The sequence below is a fragment of the Phyllobates terribilis genome, unplaced genomic scaffold (assembly GCF_046119375.1).
Source record: "Phyllobates terribilis strain yellow unplaced genomic scaffold, ASM4611937v1 Scaffold_12__6_contigs__length_324123572, whole genome shotgun sequence".
Taxonomy (NCBI): domain Eukaryota; kingdom Metazoa; phylum Chordata; class Amphibia; order Anura; family Dendrobatidae; genus Phyllobates; species Phyllobates terribilis.
This window is the reverse complement of record NW_027362772.1, coordinates 64606763-64626225: the sequence shown is the minus strand read 5'-3', so window position 1 is coordinate 64626225 and position 19463 is coordinate 64606763. Positions and strand designations below refer to the sequence as shown.

Genomic DNA, 19463 nt, shown 5'->3' with positions numbered 1-19463 from the left:
TACAGTAAGTCTGAGGATGCATTGTGGTGCATAGGAGCTGCATACACAAATTGGGATTTTTATTTTGTCCTTCTAAGCAGGGTTGCGAAAGTGTCCAAACCCAAAGTAACTTCCTAGGTGAAACAGTATAAACCAACATCTCTGTTGAGAAAAAAATAGTAAAATAATGTCGGGAGTGTAGGAGGAATATAAAATGACAGACACCGATGTACTCTCCACTCATTTCATTTGTATCAAAGCCGCACGTTGTATCATAATCAATTTCCCAAACACGTATAATATCCCACATCTTCTCACAGATTTGTGCATATAAAAAAATGGATATACGGCAATGCGTATAATTGCCGATATGTCGATCAACATAAAACACAACGCCCGGGATAAGAATCTAAACCGGGCTGTGCATTCTACATATGCGATTTGATTTTTTTGTTCTTTTTTCTCTTTTTGATTAAGTCAACAATCTTGATGGCGGTCGGCCCGATCTCCTTAAAGTGACGAATCCGTCAGGGTTAATGCATGTGGTGAGAACTTAGACCCTGAGCTGGGACAGACTACTCCAGTTTATCCCATCTACACACACACTGATCAACGCAAGGTCACCTCGAGAGGACAGGGCAGTAACAAATGGTATCGTCGAAAACAGCACGTGGAGTGTTTGTTGGGAGGGGACAGTTTATTTCGCACGCACAGCGTACATCGTAAAAGACTGAGGCATCCTAGTGTTTCTGATGAATACAGAGGAGGCTTCATAAAGACCCCCACCCCAAAACAGAGTGTTGGGAAGAACGGCGGAAAGGACAGATGTCCAGGGTCCAGATGCCCCCAATGTTCTCAAATACCTCCTCATGTCACACTAATAGGTCCATACAACCAGTCTTTGTCACACCCCCAACATCACTCGGGGGTACTGGCCTCTAGAGGGTCTGCCATTCGCCGGTGATGTGAGAGGGGCGTGAGGTCCTCTGGAGCCGGAGGTGGTGGAGGTTTTGGAGACTGCGGTGGTCTAGGTAGTGGCGGTGGGCCTCGTAGAGTCTGTATCCGCCGACATTCTTGGCAGATTCTAAAATGGGCACACCCTCCCCGACCAGAGGAAGACGGGGCGTCCTCATGGAGCCTCTGGGCACCCTGGGCAGGGGGAGGATGAGGAGGAGCCGGAGGGTGTTGGTGGGTCTGGTAAAGGCGTCCATTGCAGAGACGTGTCTCTCTGGTAGCTCGGGGTGGTCGGCTGAGAGAAAGTAGAGTCCTCCCATGAAGGTGACGTGGTGGCCGACGACGGTGACGAGAACGAGAAGTCTTTTTGCAGGACACTGCGCTGCGGAGCTCACTCAACATTTCTTGGCATACCGAAATCTAATAAAGGAAGGGAACAAAGAAAGGTACTAATAAACATAAAAACCGAACTAAAAAAAAATCTAGAGAATAAAGAAGGAAAAACAGGACACAGAAATATAAAAGAGGAAAAGGAATAATAGTTGTGTGGGATGAGGAGAGAGCAGAACGGCAGAACAAACAGGAGCAGCAGGGGAGAGCAGAGTGGGCGAAAAGCTGCGCAACAACCCCTGGGGGACAGCAAAGAAAATCGAATGCAAAACTAGGGCAAAAATAGAAAAAAAAATAACAGACCCCCTCAGGTGTGCCGCCAGCGGGGGGCAAGGAGATGGAAACATTGCATTCTTGTGTTACAGAGAACTACAAAGTCTACGAAATATATAGAATACACAGAAGGCGTGGATGGATCGGCAGCGCCGTACCGTGTGCGATCACCCATTGCACGCGCAGCTTTCCTCACCTCTTCATTGTCCACGGAACGTCTCGTTGACCAGACGAACTCCATGATGGCCACAAACACAGCAATAATTAGGCCGCAGATGAGAACTACGAAAATGCCGCCAATGTTCTCCATGCCCAGTCCTGTAAACATGTACATCGTTTAGGGAAACTTCACAAAGGTTATTGCAAGGTCAAAGAAAATATTTCGGGAGATAGTTCAGGTCTGACGGGACCATCGTGGAGAATATGGGGCGCCTTGTCTGCAGTGCTGACATCACGCGCTGCAGCCAATCAGTGAGCTCAGCGTCAGAGGCTCATACCATCTGATTGTCTGCAGTGCTGTCGATGTGACATCAGCACTACAAACAATATCAGACACCAGGAGCAGCAGTGGAGACTCAGTGCTTGATCCGGGGAGGGCGTGTAAAGAAGACTACAGGGGTTTCTGAAACCAGATAACCCCTTTATGTCCTCATGCACACAGCAAAGCTACTGGCAAGGACCCTATAGTGTGACTCACAGAGCTCCTCCCTATTGTATAAATAGAGGGTGAGCTCTCAGAATCATCTCCAATATTTCCAGAAAATCTGCTATTGGCTACTGAGTCTGTTATTACAGGATTTCAGCTCAGCAACAGAGCAAGAAAAAAAGACAAAAAACTTTTGAGTAATTTTTTATGTTTTGATATAAATATTATAATTGTCCTTTTATTTTCATTTTTGATGGTTACCCTTTAAGAGATTACCCGCGGCTCTGCTTGCAGTGGTATAATTACTGGTTGTCTAATTGCTGCCTGCTTTTGTGAGAACACAATGTTAGGATATAGAGCATGCAGATTTATTACGCACCATCGCTTGCTGCTGCGCAGGGAGTAGGGGAGCGTCGCTGAAAGTGTCAACTCACTGCAACCTTAGCACATCGGTGCACCTGCACCTCCACTTATCTCCTCACGGCTCCGAGCCGAGCTGCCATTATTCATGGAGGGAGAACATTGCTGTATAGGGAAATTATTCCTATATATGTAGGTGTCATAGCCTGCTCCTGAGAAGGTGTATAATACTCCCAAAATATGTGACCCACACTTATAAATCAGCCAATTACATAAACAACAATATCTGTTAGCAATCTCCGTGAGTTAGGCAATTTTGATGATAGGAAAAGCTACATAAAATGACTCATGCTCTTTTAAAGGAAACCTTTCAGGAAGATTTTAGTACGCAAATTAGTATTATGGATGTATAAATCACAGTGAAACAGTAAAAATGACACCTCTTTTGTAGTAATCCGATTTGCCAGCGCTGAGAAATCAAGCTTTGAAGTCAGATGAGTTTCGAAAAGCATTGGGGGCGTGTCAATACTCTCAGGAGTCACTGACACACCCCCACAGCTAATTTGCATGGGGTTTCAAAGCTTGATTTCTCAGCCCTGGCACATCGGATTGCTACAAAAGAGATGTCATTTTAATTGTTACGCTAGGATCTATACAGCCACACTGCTAGTTTCTTTAGTTAAATCATCCTGACAAGTTCCCTTTAAGGAATCGTGGCCATATTACAGCACCCAAACAATAATATGAGTTCTTTTACCTCTATATGCTTATAGCATACCACTAAATGATGTTTTTAGTGTTTTTTTACATAACTTTTTGATCTCAGCTGGATGTTTTTTTCTATTCTGTGCATCAGTGAGAGGCCAATTTGATAGTGGAAATGCTTGAAGGAATTGTCCTATAAGCAATTGTCCCACCTAAAACTGAATTCTTTTTAGATTTCCTGAAGTCAAATCAGCCACCAACCAAAAGTGCAACATAGGAGAGATAGTAGAGGATCTGCTAAAACAGAGGTGTAAGTGAAGGGCATATGCCTGGGTGCCAAGTGCCAAAATGCCAATCATCTTTTGCTATACACAAGGATCAGGCCATAAACTGACTCACTCTCAAAATAAGCCATGCAGCTACTGGACTGGATGTGTCCAAAAAGGTGGATTTTGCACTAGATTTTACAATACAAACTTCATATATTATTACAAAGATCCATTAGACCTGATGAGGCTGGCGTTTTAACTTTGAAAATCCAAGTTGGAATAGCTGTGTATTCCTAATTTTAAAATGAGTACAGCTAAAGAATGAAAGATCTCATGAGTCCAAGTGTATTCAATCTCTGCCCATCCAGTCTGGTTGATAGCTGCAGCTTGTACTGAGCAGTTTGAGTTTTCAGCAGCAGGGAGGCGGAACAACAAATTGTCAGTCAGGCTGGGTGGCACAAATTTAGCAGCAGCAGGAAGGCGGGGACTAAGCTTCCACCAATCAGGCTGGTCAGGTGGAGATTCAGCAGCAGCAGGGAGGACGAACACTGGGGAGCTGTCAATCAGGCTGGGCGGACGGAGATTCAGCAGCAGCAGGGAGGAGGAACACTAGGGAGCTGTCAATCAGGCTGGGTCAGTGTAGATTTAGCAGAAGAAGGGAGATGGGACACTGAGTCGATGCCAATCAGCCTGTATGAGCAGAAATTCAGCAGGAGGAGGGACCCTGAGGAGCTGTCAATCAGGTTAGGAGGGTGAGCAAGTAGCAGCCCCAGGGAGGAGGAACACTGAGGAACTGTCAATCAGGCTGGGTGGATAGAAAATGTTAAGCTTTCACATAGGACAATACAGCCATTCTGACATTGATTCTCAAAGTAAGTACACCAATATAATCTATTTGACAATGTATGCAGCTTGTACTGTAAAATCTGGTGACAGATCTGCTTTAACACTAATATTGAGATGATTTGTGACAAATGACAAAGGCAGGTTCTTTTTCTGGAAATCAATAGGCTCACGAGAAATACCATTTGTGCGTTCAGCCATGTATATGTAATATGCTGCTTGGACCATCTGCGGATGACGTCACTAACAATCATTGAAAGTAAGCCTTAATGCACAAAGCCCCGCGCGGAGCAGACACGCTGCCTCTATATTTCTGCAATTCTTTCATCACAGAACCTTTCAACCAGACACACCACCTGGATCCATCTGTACCGTTCTTATCAGCGCGCCGTCTACAGCGCAAAACTACAGGTCGCATCACGAAATAGACAAGTACAGTGTGCGCTAAGCCGGCACAATCTGTTACTGCGCGTGCACAGGGCGCTCATCAACCACAGTATGCCGGGGGGAGACTTCTGGTGTGAACCCCAGCACTGCACTAATATCTCCGCACCTGCAGATGTATCAGACCCACAATGCCATCACTCCATATACTTTATTTTTTATTGCTATATAGAATAGCGCAGCAGATTATGACATTTTATACATAGGCATCTGGGTAAAAAAAAATGTATACCGCATGATGTATCTAACATGGGAACCTTTGGGAGAAGAATACCTATCCAGACGCAAATCGTAGAGTATATCGGGGAAGATTCGGGAAGCCCCCGTACACAATAGGCGTCGACAGGTCTCGATGACATCGATGCGTTTTTTCAACATTAATCTAATGGGGCCATAAAGGGTCATATGGCATTTCCTGGCAGTAACCAAGGGGGCCCCATTCTCAAAACACACCAGTATTTTTTTTTATTACTTGGCAAATAGGTGGAGGTTTGGTATCTAAATTTTTAAATTGGGTCTACAAAGGCAAATAATAGGTTTGGGGGTGCCTATGGTGACCCTGAAGGTAAAGGTGAAGCTGAAGGTAAGATAGACTGGAGTCCACTGGAGCTGCAAGCAGGAGCCATCTATATGTTCTTCTATAATATATTAGTCATCGAAAGGTGTGCGAACCATCGGAGACAGCCCACACGGGTGCTAGACACTTGGACAACTGGGGTCCAGCACTTGTTGCACTAATTTCCTTTGTTATTTGGTGGCCAGTACAAGAATCTCCTCCCCTGAGGAGCAGCATTGCTTCCAAACCCAAAGGTGAGGACTCGATCCTTGGGATCCGGAAAGGACAAGGAAGGGGATCCTGAATATCAAAATCCAGGGCTTCTTTTAAACTCCTTTAAAAGGAAATTGTATACCCAAGCCCTCATATGTGTCTACCGTATGATAGTAATGATCTATTAATTAGGATATGAGATAGGACACATGGTGGGAGAAGGAGGGAATGGAGGAAGAATATATGTAAGAGATGTGGGCATCATAAATGGAGATCATAGAAATCACAATCATGAGGACAGTACCAGACAGTGAAAGGTGCGTTACCAGAATGAGACCGGATGAGATTGACAGATGTTCCCGATGTCTCCCTAGTCCACCCTGATGAAGAGACAATGGGATGAAAATGAAACCCAAAGAGGTGAAAAGAGAGAAGAGATGATCACAAGACAAGGCACTCACTGGTCATCCGAAGGCTTTCTTGTTGCAATGACCAAGATATCACTGACCTTTTGCACGGTGGTCTTCCTCCTTAGGGCACTTTCCGCCTTCCCACCATTTGCGTTTCAAAATCTCCAAGCGATTATTCTCTTGAAGTTGGAGGATTGCAAGAGTGATCTCGTCTCTGTATGGAGATTCTAGTAAGAGGAAAGGATGCGCAAGCATCAACATTTCCGAACTGGGCATCACTCCTAAAAATTACTGCTTTCTTGAAAATACAGCACCAAACTTGTTCACCAGCTGGGTATGGTATTGCAGCTGAACCCTATTTCCTAAGATGGAGCTAAGCTGCAATATTAGACATAGCCCCAGGACAGGGGTGGCGCTGTTTGTCGATTAAAGCAGCCATGTTTTCTAAACCAATGGTTGGCATCTGTCTATACCTGCCTTTCCTGTACATATCATCCAGCTTTGGATGCCCAACACAGGTCTGAGTCTTTAAGACTTTACTTCAGGAGTATGTTGCTCATTCTGGAAATTGTCTGGTAGTGTAGGAGTCTCAACCAGATCTTGCTTTACCCTGCAGTTTGCCACCCTTTACCTCCTTACTGCGCCCATACAATATTCATGTAGCCCTCATAATATATACATACAGGTGAGTACACCTTTCCATTTTCACAAATTTAGCAAATATCTAATGCATGATGACCAGCAAATTAGCAAAAAAGCTGCAGTGCACTTGACAACCACTAGGTGGCCACATACAGTTTAAACATCTCCTAACCGAGTATCATAAAATAATTTTTATTTTCAAAGCTGGTCATCTCGGGATATGTTGCGCCAAGAGGAAAAGTAAGGATGGACACATCTGTATTGCACCGGAGCCATGTGAGAAGGCACAACCCAAGTTACATGGATTACAAAGATTCCAGTGATACCTGACTGCAGCTGGAGAGAACGTTATACAGCTCCTGAACCTGACTAAGATAGAGATGAGCGACACAATCTGCCTAATCCAAGAGATCTACTTGCCCAATATAAACCATTGGCTCGGTAATTGACACATTGGTTCTCTTCCGACTTGTCCAACCACTTTGGGTCTCAAAGGACCAGCAGATGACACCCCACTTGGAGGCGACATTGGCACCCATCTCTAGCCACTAGGGCCCATTGCTTAAAGAATTGCTCACAAAAAAATAGTGATCCTGTTCTTATAAAGGTCAAGAACAAAAACAGTGATATGACAGAAAGGAACTTGGTTCTCATTGAGGAGATCCAGCTGGGGTTGGGACTTCTATAGGCAATGTTCCATGCGAAAAAAGTATGGAAATGAGCTCTCCTCAAGAAGTATGAAAATGTCTCTAGTGCCACCAGTAGGTAGCTACCCCATTAAGTCAATGTCTGACCTACTAAAGCTCTTAGTAATGAGACCAGGAAGGTGGGGGAAAAAACTATACTCCTCTCCCGAGCTGGCTCCTCTCTTCTATACTCAGAGAGGATGGTCTCCTGCCATTAACATTCGCCTAGAGCTGCTGATTGGCTTTGCACTCACTGATGCCCCTGCCGGAGGATAATGCCAGGGGAATGTCGCCAAGCACGGAGTAGCCAATCTGCAAAGGTGAGCATTATATTCTTTTTTACCTCTCTGTGACCATTAATAAGGAGTTTCTAGTAGGGGACAAACACTTTAAAACAGGACGTTAGCAAAATTAGAGACAGCCATCTTCCTTCGGAATGATCTAGAGTGGGCTCACAGAATTGGCTCCATTGGTAGGTACAAAGAACCAATGGGGAAGAAAGCCTCCACCCAATACATTCCTATGGCACCAAAGGGCACGTCTTATATATCCAAATTAGTTGGATCTCAATTTATCAAATGATACAACATGCCAGATCCAATTTTTAAAGCCTTTCATGTAATATTAACATTAACGAGAAGTCTCTTGACTCAGGATTGATGTCTTCCTTGCACTAAGGAACTTTCGAGATATTGGCATTCAACGCAACGTCCTACCACCTGCTTCTATTATACTTCTGTGCTGTGGGCTTGGTCTACTCTCTACAGTTCCCCGGCTTGTTCTGTCTTAATTACTGTATTTGATGGGGACATTTATGTGCCATCAACCCAGATGGTTGAAAAAAGTTCCCAGTAAGGGTGGCCATCTGCCAGAAAGCAATTAAATCAAACAGTCTGAAAGGAAAGCAACTGTGAAAAAAAGAATTAATAAGCATCAGTAATAGACAATAACAAACCACCCCTAAGAATCCCGGAGATAAAGGAAGAAAAAAAAAGTTTCCACTTTCGACATCTTCTCTAGATTCAAGTTAACAGGGCTGATTTAGTTGCTTCAATTTGGTGGAGAGAAGGTTCTCCAATTTTTGGGTCAAGGTGAAGAACTTCATCCTAGAGTCAAAAATTCAAGGACTTCAATAAATTTGCTAAAAATTATGACTCATTTACTTCTGAAAGACAACCAATATGGTTGTCTTTAAAGCTACCATGTAGGGTTGGTGCAAATCGATTTGGTCCATGGGCCAGGACTGTAATCTCTGGCTGCTTGAAGGGAGCCGCAAGAACCATCTCTTACCTGACGACATCCATAGCTCTTCTTTTGATTAGCCAGCGTGGTATGATGTCATTGTTGTGGCGTGTCGCACATATGACGATGCACCAGGCTGGCTAAAAAAAAGTAGAGCCACAAATGTCGTCGGGAAAGAGGTGGTCCTCAGGAGGGGAGTCCAGCGGCCACAGATTACTGTCGTGGACGATGGACAGGGTTGTTCGAATCCATTCACACCAATTCTACTCCCATGATCTTTAATTGATCCAAGAATGGCAAACTGGCCTTCATATGCAACAACACTGGAAAGGGGACATATAACTCCATAATTATGGCAGTGCCATCTGTTTTAGTTCAGTTTCTATATGGCCTATCAAAGCCATCAAGGTCCGTCACAGAAAGGGAGACCCTGCTTGGCACTCTATGTTACTGGTATAAAAGAAAAACGACTAGAGGCCACTTTGATACATCGATGAAAGTTGGCGAAACACACCGATTTCAGTGGGACCATCATGTATGTTGGGGCCTTTTCCAGCTCTCCTGCCACTTGATTCTTCTGGACCCCAATGCATAATCTCTAACAGGTCACCACCTACCATATGTCTGTTTATAACACGAGTGTCTCTTACGTGGTGGAGGAGACTTTGGGCTCTCTTAGACACCAGGTCCTGGCTGTGCCTGCTACTTCTGTGTCTCCTTGTCAAAATGGTGAACTAGAGATGCTGAAATCACACGGCTTAGGGCAAAACTGTGTGAGAATGGCTATTTTTAATGGGGTTCTTAACAGTCTGTGAGATCCAAAAATTAGCCAGAACGGTTTTTGAAAAAACAAGACAGCCTGAAAAAATGTTAAACTGTTGGCAACTATGAATCCCTTATAGCTATGCCTCTGGTTGTGATGACATGTTGATCAAAAATATTTGTTTCTTATTTGGACTTTTAAAGGACTTTTCACCAGTTCAAAATTGTTCAGTTTTTGCTCTTATTTTACTACCACTGAGTTTTCCAGTTTTTGTTTTTTGTAAATACACCATATGGTTCCAGAGATAAGGGCCTTTTTAATTGGTGCCATTTTTTATGATCTTTACAATGGGGCGGGGCTCACGGGACAATTATGTAGAGCAGACTGGAGACACGCCCAAGAGGATCCGGAGAGCCACACCCCTTCATAAAGACTGTAAAACTTAGCACTAAATAAAAAAGTCTAATATCTCTGGAACCGTATGGCGGATTTTTAAAAAACAAAAAACTGTATAATCCGGGAAATAGCGGGATTAATATAAGAGCAAAATCTGGTCGCTTTTGACCTGGAGACCAATCCTCTTTCAAATGTGATTTAAAAAAGACCCAGAAAAAAATTATTCTCATTGAATCTGAAAATGTACCAGACAGGCATGAATTCACATAATCGATTCCACCAGAGGGAGCCCGAGCTCTGCACATCGAGCCCAACGTTACATTGCAGCAAGCAGTATATTGTATGTCGCCTCTGCTCTTGGCAGGCATCATTCCTATCACAAGGGTGGCAGGGTGGTGATTTGATTGAAAAGCCTGCCAAGCTTCGAAGAATAGCACTAGACGAACCACTCGGGTCATCCATCACCACCAAACTTGGGACATTTAATGCACAGGCCGAGAGTGGAGAAATCAGCGGAGCATAGAGCCGGGTCTGGAGGGAGCAGTATTTCCGCACAGTGTGAGTCCAGGTGCATAGTGGTTATGCAGTGTCATGGTGCATTATGGGAGTGCAGCATTTCTGCAAGGAGATACTATGCCGCCGGACTTATTAAGTGTGGTGATCGCGGATGTGAGCGCGGTGCATTGTGTCTGCATTCTAGACTGAGCACAGCAAGCAAGACCCGATCACATTCGATTTTTGGAACTATTTTTGAGCCCAAGGCAGAAGAGGAGGAAACTCAACCCCCCTTCCCTGCTACTGATTGACACTAAATGCAGCAGTCGACTCCTGCGGGTTAATGCAAATTGTGACTCGATCAGACAGATGTACATCAAAATTAGAGAAGACGTCTCGGCAAGAATTTAGACGTTAACCCCCTGAGGAATCGCTTGATTTACGCTATTGACAATACAGATGTAGTCAAGGCTTGAAATGGATATTCCGCTTACCTCCGGCATGCCACAGCACGGTCTATGCTTCTCTGAGTGCATGTAATGCATCCCAAATAACCAATATAATTTTGGGTAGTGTCACGATTCTGTTGTCTGATAAACCACAACCAAGGGCTCCTTTCATGTCTCTAATGCTAGGGGCGCCCTGGCTATTCCTGCTCCCTAGGTTACTTCTAATGGTGAAGATGCTGGGCCCACGTACCTTGCTGAACTCCTGAATCAGCCCTTATCTGTCCCCTCCCCCACCCAGGGAAGGGGGAGGAATAGTGTATGTATATACACAAACCAGACTAACAATGAAGGGCTAAATGATAGTACCAATCATACAAAATATGCAGTCACAGACAACAGAGGGGAACACCAGGGAGATTAGGTAGCTAAACAAAATAGGAGAGGATGGGGACTAAGCACAAAGCCGAAACACCAAGCAACAGTCACAGAGCAACTCTCCAAAAAGCCTCTACCAAAATCGACTCCTCCACTCCTCACCAGCTAGTACAAAACGTAACACTGGCAATCCAGATTGCCAGAGGAGAGTATATATAGGAGAGGGGAGTGGCTGATACTGCACAGCTGAGAACTTCCAAGAAGGAACCTACAGAGACTCCAAGCTGAACAATTTAACCCCTGCACTGCTGACAGAAACCTGCACCGTTTAATATGAGGCAGAAGTGCTTCTAATCAGTGCAGGAGTACGTGTAATCAGATACTGCGGTCTTTTGGCTCTTCTTTATCGCAGTAAACCCGTGACAGGTAGGTTGAGTAGTGTCGGTAATGTAAATTGAAGCTTGAGAAACCAAACTTTCTAGAGGCCTAAACTATCAGGTTTTAAAAGGAGTCTTTCACCCCCCAAAATGAATATTAAACTAACTGTGCAGTTATTTAAGGGACTTAGACCCTATAAAAAGCATACCAGCACTGTACATTTTAGTGATACATTGCCTGAGAAAATTACTTTTAATTAAAAAGCAAATGAGGGGCTTAGGGGTGCACGTTGGCAGCACCAAGGGCTCAATGTACCATTTTCCTTTTTCGGACTTCTCCCGTTCCTGATTGAGAAAGCTCACTTACCCAGAGAAAGCACTCGCTGAACTCAGCCAGCGTGTCTGTGTATGTGCACTGACACTGCCTGAACCCAGCCATGCACACACAGTGTCAGGGCCAGTTTGTACACAGTGCTAGTGGATGTGTTCTCCTCCTTGGCTCCTCTCTGTGGCCGCTGCTTGCTTCAAAGAGGAGCCAGGCAAGAGAATGCCCACTGATACCATTTGTGCGCAGCCAGACTCAGGCAGTGTCAGTGCGCACGTGGAAACAATCAGGCTAAGTTCAGGCAGCATTCACAATGCTGTCAAATAGGAAAGGGAGAAGTCCTCAAAATGCAAATTGTGGGGGCACAATCACACCAAGTGTGCGAAGAAGGCCCGTCTTTTTTATTTTAATTAAAAGTAAATTTCTTAGGCACTGTGCAGCTAAAAAGTAGAGCTGGTGTGGTTTTTATCAGCCCCCTTCTATAAATGTATAGATAGTTTAATATGCATTTTGGAGTGGACAGACTCCCTTAAATAGTATTGGCCTTTTCATATGGGCCAGATGACCCCGAGAGTCCAGGTGCAAATGCACCCTGTGCACCCACTACAGTTGTGCTTCTGCATAGTGCCATGTGCAGCACTTTCTATTGATGCCTCTTTTGGGGTACTATTTCATTACAAAATCATACAGTGTAAATATAACCATATAGCCCCCAAATTCCCCAAAATACTACCAGTTCAATAAATTAAGGAATCAGTTGCCTCCTTAGACCATTTGTATAGAACTAGGCACCAAGATTTGGATCTGTTACGTGGAGCCAGGGGAGCTCCACATGTAATTACCACTGAGCAACCTATAACTCCTCCACCCTCACAGTATATATTCCCTCCTATTCTGAGTTCTTTTTCCCTGAAGTGTTGGTGAGCTCCTGAAGTCCAACCACCCAACCTATAAGACCCAGTCGTGCAGCAAATCATGATGCACCATGCATGTGGCGATACTGCTGTATATGATGGAGAGCAGAGGGGAAGGTTAGGGAGAAAAGGGTTCAGCAACAAGCTGCAAGCCCCTTTTCCTAATCCTGGCCAGTCTGTTCAGGCTTCAGGTGCTAATTCATACATAAATTCTCTTATAATCCATTATTCTGCACAGATATATAATTTTGATAATGCAGTAATGTGCATCTGGGGATAAGAGCTCATGCACAGTTCTGTATTACAGCTTTGTACAAGGTGTAAAGCAACGCTCATAATAGTTTGGGGGCTTACACACTTCTATAGGTCTCCTGTTCAACGTGAAAAATGGTGCCATGTCCCCTATGGAAATACTCTTGATAATATGGTACCAAATAACGGCATAATGAGACTGACTAACTTACAATACTCCCTGTATATCAACATGTGAGGAGAAGAGGTACGAAATGGTGGTCAGGGCTAAACGTTGTGGTTTCATATCACTTTATGGAAACAGTCTAATGAAAGAGGTGGTGGTCCCAGTGGTCAGATCATCACTGGTCTAACCATCGCATATATTCTGGTGATAGTCGGAAAAATCTTTTACGTTTTCAAGGAATGATGACCAAGTGGAGTGGGCCATTTGCCACATCGGTAATCTGCTGCTGGTGGATGGAATCTGTGAGAACCACCTTTTTACCTGATGGCTTGGCGCAAAGACATCGTTGTGCCGCGACACATATGTGACGTTGTACCAGGTTGACAAGTCAAAAGAAGAGTCGCGGATGCTGTCAGGTAAGAGGCGACTCTCACGATTCCTCTCTGGCAGCCATAGATTTCCAACATGGCTGAAAGACTGGATCAAATGACAGCCAGACCCATTCACTCACCTAGCGGCATCCCAATGCCATAGCCCTTGGTATCGAGTAAGCCCCCAATTTGGGTGAGGTTGCAGTTGAGCCTACGGTGATATTCATTCATGGTGGACTCCATCAGAAAAGCGTAACGGGAATTCAGCACGCGCGCAATCCCCTCTTCCGTGCTCTTCACAAACACGCTAGGCTGCTTTGAGTTCATGTAATTCCACATGCGCTGGTAGGTTTGATACCGCGAGTTCTGTCGACGGAATAGAAAATTAGAATTGAAATCCATTGGAATCAGATATTGAGGTTGTGCCATCAAACTCAAGAAGGTGACGCATCTTATCTTCCTCAATCTTTTTTTTTTCCTACTAAAAGTTGACTGAATACGATAGCGCGAGTGGCCAGCTCTTGGGAACACCATTGGTAACTCCATTCCTCTCTAATTTAAGGGAGCAGTTGATTTTGATAGCAAGTTTACCCACCTGGAAGAAGGTCATAGTAGATCCACCGTGAATGGTTCCATACTCGATATTAGTCTGATCTGCAAGGTCGTCGGCGGACTCAATCGGGACCTCCATTCTCTGCACCGTCAGGAAAGCAGCGAGGTTGGCAGTGTAGGAAGAGATGATTATGAGAGTGAAGGCCCACCTAGAGGAGAAACTCTGGATGACATGGCCTGTATCCTGGAGAAGCAAAACTAGGAGTGCAACTTTAGGGTTGTTGGTGCCAGGGGGGCACCTACAAGGCAATCAATGGGGGTTCCGAACTTACCAGACACCACTAACGCATCGTGTAGACAGCGCCCTGGGCATGACTTCTGACCCCTGCTGCATGAATCCTCCTACAGGAAACCACAGGCTGTTCCCCAACGTGTACTGGTTCTCCAGGATGTGATGCCTCTCCCGCAGACATGGGTGCGGATTGTACCATTCATAAGGACTCAATCTGAGGGTAAATGAATGCAAACGTGAGGGTCATGCCACCAACGGACCTGACTGTGTGACTAACGCTGCAGTATTTCCCTCACAGCAGTGGAGCTTATACTGCACGCGCTCACAGGCTCCCGTCTTAACATTATACCAAAGGTTTTACATCTATAGTGATTACCTCCCTAGAAAAAACAAATGTGATTTGTTAATTACAAATATTTAGGAGTTTATTTTCTTTCTTTCTTTTATTTTGCTCCAGAGAACCCCTTTAAATATTGTGGGAACTTTGGGGGAGGTGTTGGGGGAGAACTTTAATTTTGATGACTTATGCTTAGGTTGGCTCATCAATACAAATCAATGGGGGTCCATCTGGCAGTACCATTTATGGCCACTACACAGTGTATGGCGCTGTCCCACTACCAATGTGCTGAGCCCCTCTCAATCGGCTAATCAGTGGGGAAGCAGAGAGTCCGACTGTCACCCATCTGATTTTGGTGACATATTCCCAATGCTAGGTCATCAATTCACCTAAAACGTTCTCTTTACATGAATCCTTAAAGAGGTCTTGTCAGCTCCTTTGATATGTCAGTTTCAGTAAATATATATACTGTAGATGTATATACATATACACACACATATATATATATATATATACACATCTGTACATATACATACATACATATATGTACATGCACACACATATATACACATATATACATATATATACACACACATAGACACACATAAATATACACACACATATGCATATGAACCTATGAACTCTCATCTGCGCTGCCAGGATTTATAAATGTGGATGTTACACACACACATATGTATATACATGTAGCATACAAACGTGTATACAGAGAGCACATACACACACATAATGTATGTATACAAAGAGCAGATACATGCATATACAAAGCACATACATACACATGTATGCATGGAGCAAACACATACATACATATACATGCATACACATATCACATACATACAGAGACATGCATGAACAGGAACATACATACAGATTTGTGTTGCACAGGGACTTGCATGCACATACACACAGAGACATGCATTCATATATATACAGTATAGACCAAAAGTTTGGACACACCTTCTCATTTAAAGATTTTTCTGTATTTTCATGACTTTGAAAATTGTACATTCACACTGAAGGCATCAAAACTATGAATTAACACATGTGGAATTATATACTTAACAAAAAAGTGTGAAACAACTGAAAATATGTCTTATATTCTAGGTTCTTCAAAGTAGCCACCTTTTGCTTTGATGACTGCTTTGCACACTCTTGATGAGCTTCAAGAGGTAGTCACCGGAAATGGTCTTCACTTCACAGGTGTGCCCTGTCAGGTTTAATAAGTGGGATTTCTTGCCTTATAAATGGGGTTGGGACCATCAGTTGTGTTGTGCAGAAGTCAAGTGGATACACAGCTGATAGTCCTACTGAATAGACGGTTAGAATTTGTATTATGGCAAGAAAAAAGCAGCTAAGTAAAGAAAAACGAGTGGCCATCATTACTTTAAGAAATGAAGGTCAGTCAGTCCGAAAAATTGGGCAAACTTTGAAAGTGTCCCCAAGTGCAGTTGCAAAAACCATCAAGCGCTACAAAGAAACTGTCTCACATGAGGACCGCCCCAGGAAAGGAAGACCAAGAGTCACCTCTGCTTCTGAGGATAAGTTTATCCGAGTCACCAGCCTCAGAAATCGCAGGTTAACAGCAGCTCAGATTAGAGACCAGGTCAATGCCACACAGAGTTCTAGCAGCAGGCACATCTCTTCAACAACTGTTAAGAGGAGACTTTTTGCAGCAGGCCTTCATGGTAAAATAGCTGCTAGGAAACCACTGCTAAGGACAGGCAACAAGCAGAAGAGACTTGTTTGGGCTAAAGAACACAAGGAATGGACATTAGACCAGTGGAAATCTGTGCTTTGGTCTGATGAGTCCAAATTTGAGATCTTTGGTTCCAACCACCGTGTCTTTGTGCGACGCAGAAAAGGTGAACGGATGGACTCTACATGCCTGGTTCCCACCGTGAAGCATGGAGGAGGAGGTGTGATGTTGTGTGGGCTCTTTGCTGGTGACACTGTGGGGGATTTATTCAAAATTGAAGGCATACTGAACCAGCATGGCTACCACAGTATCTTGCAGCGACATGCTATTCCATCCGGTTTGCGTTTAGTTGGACCATCATTTATTTTTCAACAGGACAATGACCCCAAACACACCTCCAGGCTGTGTAAGGGCTATTTGACCAAGAAGGAGAGTGATTGGGTGCTACGCCAGATGACCTGGCCTCCACAGTCACCAGACCTGAACCCAATCGAGATGGTTTGGGGTGAGCTGGACCGCAGGAGGAAGGCAAAAGGGCCAGCAAGTGCTAAGCATCTCTGGGAACTCCTTCAAGATTGTTGGAAGAGCATTTCCGGTGACTACCTCTTGAAGCTCATCAAGAGAATGCCAAGAGTGTGCAAAGCAGTCATCAAAGCAAAAGGTGGCTACTTTGAAGAACCTAGAATATAAGACATATTTTCAGTTGATTCACACTTTTTTGTTAAGTATATAATTCCACATGTGTTAATTCATAGTTTTGATGCCTTCAGTGTGAATGTACAATTTTCATAGACATGAAAATACAGAAAAATCTTTAAATGAGAAGGTGTGTCCAAACTTTTGGTCTGTACTGTACATACAGACACATGCATGGACATACATACATACACATTCATATATATACATACAGACACATGCATGGACATATATATATATATACGTACACAAAAGAATACTTTCTACAATCCCTCTTCTTCAGCTCTTCTAAACTCCCACATACTACTGGACCTGTGGTGACATCATGGAAACATGACTGGTCACGTGACCAATCACATGATCATGATATCACTGAAGGTCCTAAAGTCCTCCAGAATACAAGAACTGTGGTGACATCATGGTCACATGACTGTGATGACACGGAAGGTCCTTAAGCTGTCTCAGCATCGTAAATTCGATTGATACTGGGGGCCCCTGAGGAGTGGAGGCCCTATGCAAATGCCTAGTTTGCCTGCCCCTAACGCCGGCCATGGTCGCTGGACAGTTTCTCGAGGGGAGATACGACTCACCGAGATGGTTAGCCTCGGTGATGTAAGCCCGGAAAGCTTGCTCCAGCACTTATAGTGCTGCGAGTGTCACTAGGGCGTAGCAAGGGCCAGGTTTAGGAGCAGACAGAGAGGTGGCTGGGACTGGCTGCTCACATATCTCAACCCTTGGGTGTGGTATGGCCTATATAAGTCAGTCAGGCTGTCTCATTAGTGTCTGTGTGTGGAGGAGGAAGGACCTTGTTTGTACTGCTCAGTGTGTCAGAGGCTGTGAGTGCAGGACTGACAACTAAACGGGTGGGCTGTTTATTTTCTGTTACCTTTGTGCCCAGAAAAGGGCTATTTTCTATTCATGTGGACTTTGCCGAACAATAAACTTCCAAAATATTTTGCACCAGAACCAAAAGGCTTGTGCGCTTTTCTTAACTGCTGCCAGAGCAAGTGGATTACCTACAATATATATATATATATATATATATATATATATATATATATATATATATATATATATATATACACACACATGTAAAAACACACACCTATATGCATACACATATAAATACATACACACACACATGTATATATATATATATATATATATATATATATATATACACATTCATATACACATGCTGTATATATATATATATATATATATATATATATATATATATATACACATACAGCATTGACTGACTTGTCAGAAGAGCGCACCGGTCCTCTAAGTGTTACTATTGTTTTTTATTATCCATAACAGTTTAGTCTGCGGCTATTAGCGGTATAATGACAGCGTCGTCCTTGACGAGAGTACAACCGGAGAAAATGCCTTTATGACGGAAATATCCGCACACGACTATTTATCTATATTTATCTGCATTATAACTGAGATCTTACAGATCTGTAAACCTTGGAAATTTCTGCCTTTTTATCACTTTACCATAATTAAGCGCTCGGTCCCACAAGGTCTAACACAGAAAAGCGAATTCGCTAAATGTCATCGCGGCTTTTCAAAGGTTTTAGCTAGCGGTGCAGCGGATATTTTTATACAAATGTCACCCTTTGAGCCTATTAATCGTTGCGGCATTATACAGCACAAGAGCTGAATTATCAACCGTCATTAATAATTACAAGGAAACCTTTATGGGAGTTATGTCAAATGAAAAAAAAAATAAATTGGCTTTTTTATCTCTCTCATGAAAATGGCGCCACTTGTGGAGGTAGCTGGTACTGCAGTATACACTTGAAGGGGTTGAGCTGCGATATCAGATACAGACTATAGGTATACAAGTCTTTTCTCATACAGCTGCCCGGTGATAATAATAACCTTCTGGAACCATAACAGCAATAATAATAATATTTAATAAATAATATCGCTAACTAATAATAATAATTAATTAACAATAATGATAATGGTACTAAATAAATAATAATAATTATGATAATAGTGCTAAATAATAATAATTATAAGATTGCTAAATAATAATACTAAATAAATATTAATAATAATAGCATTAAATAAATAATAGTGATAATAGTGCTATATAATAATTATAATATTACTAAATAATAATGATAATAGTACTAAAGAATAATAATAATGATAATATTACTAAATAATAATACAAAATAAATAATAATAACAGTACTAGATAAATAATAGTGATAATAGTGCTAAATAATAATTATATTACTAAATAATAATACAAAATAAATAATAATAATAGTACTAGATAAATAATAGTGTTAATAGTGCTAAATAATAATTATAATATTACTAAATAATAATACAAAATAAATAATAATAATAG

At 42.9% G+C, this 19463-nt stretch overlaps 1 protein-coding gene across 1 annotated transcript in view; it reads right to left on the bottom strand.

Annotated features, from left to right (window-relative positions):
* Positions 1-209: 209 nt before the first annotated feature.
* Positions 210-19463, bottom strand: part of GRIK5 (glutamate ionotropic receptor kainate type subunit 5) — a 378627-nt gene continuing 359373 nt past the window's right edge. The window contains exons 15-20 of the mRNA XM_073655889.1: positions 14380-14553; positions 14091-14256; positions 13636-13861; positions 6141-6269; positions 1793-1914; positions 210-1353 (exon numbers count right to left, since the gene is read on the bottom strand). Coding sequence (XP_073511990.1) covers positions 898-1353; positions 1793-1914; positions 6141-6269; positions 13636-13861; positions 14091-14256; positions 14380-14553 — 1273 coding nt within the window. The 3' untranslated portion in view covers positions 210-897. The remainder of the gene's footprint in view (positions 1354-1792; positions 1915-6140; positions 6270-13635; positions 13862-14090; positions 14257-14379; positions 14554-19463) is intronic.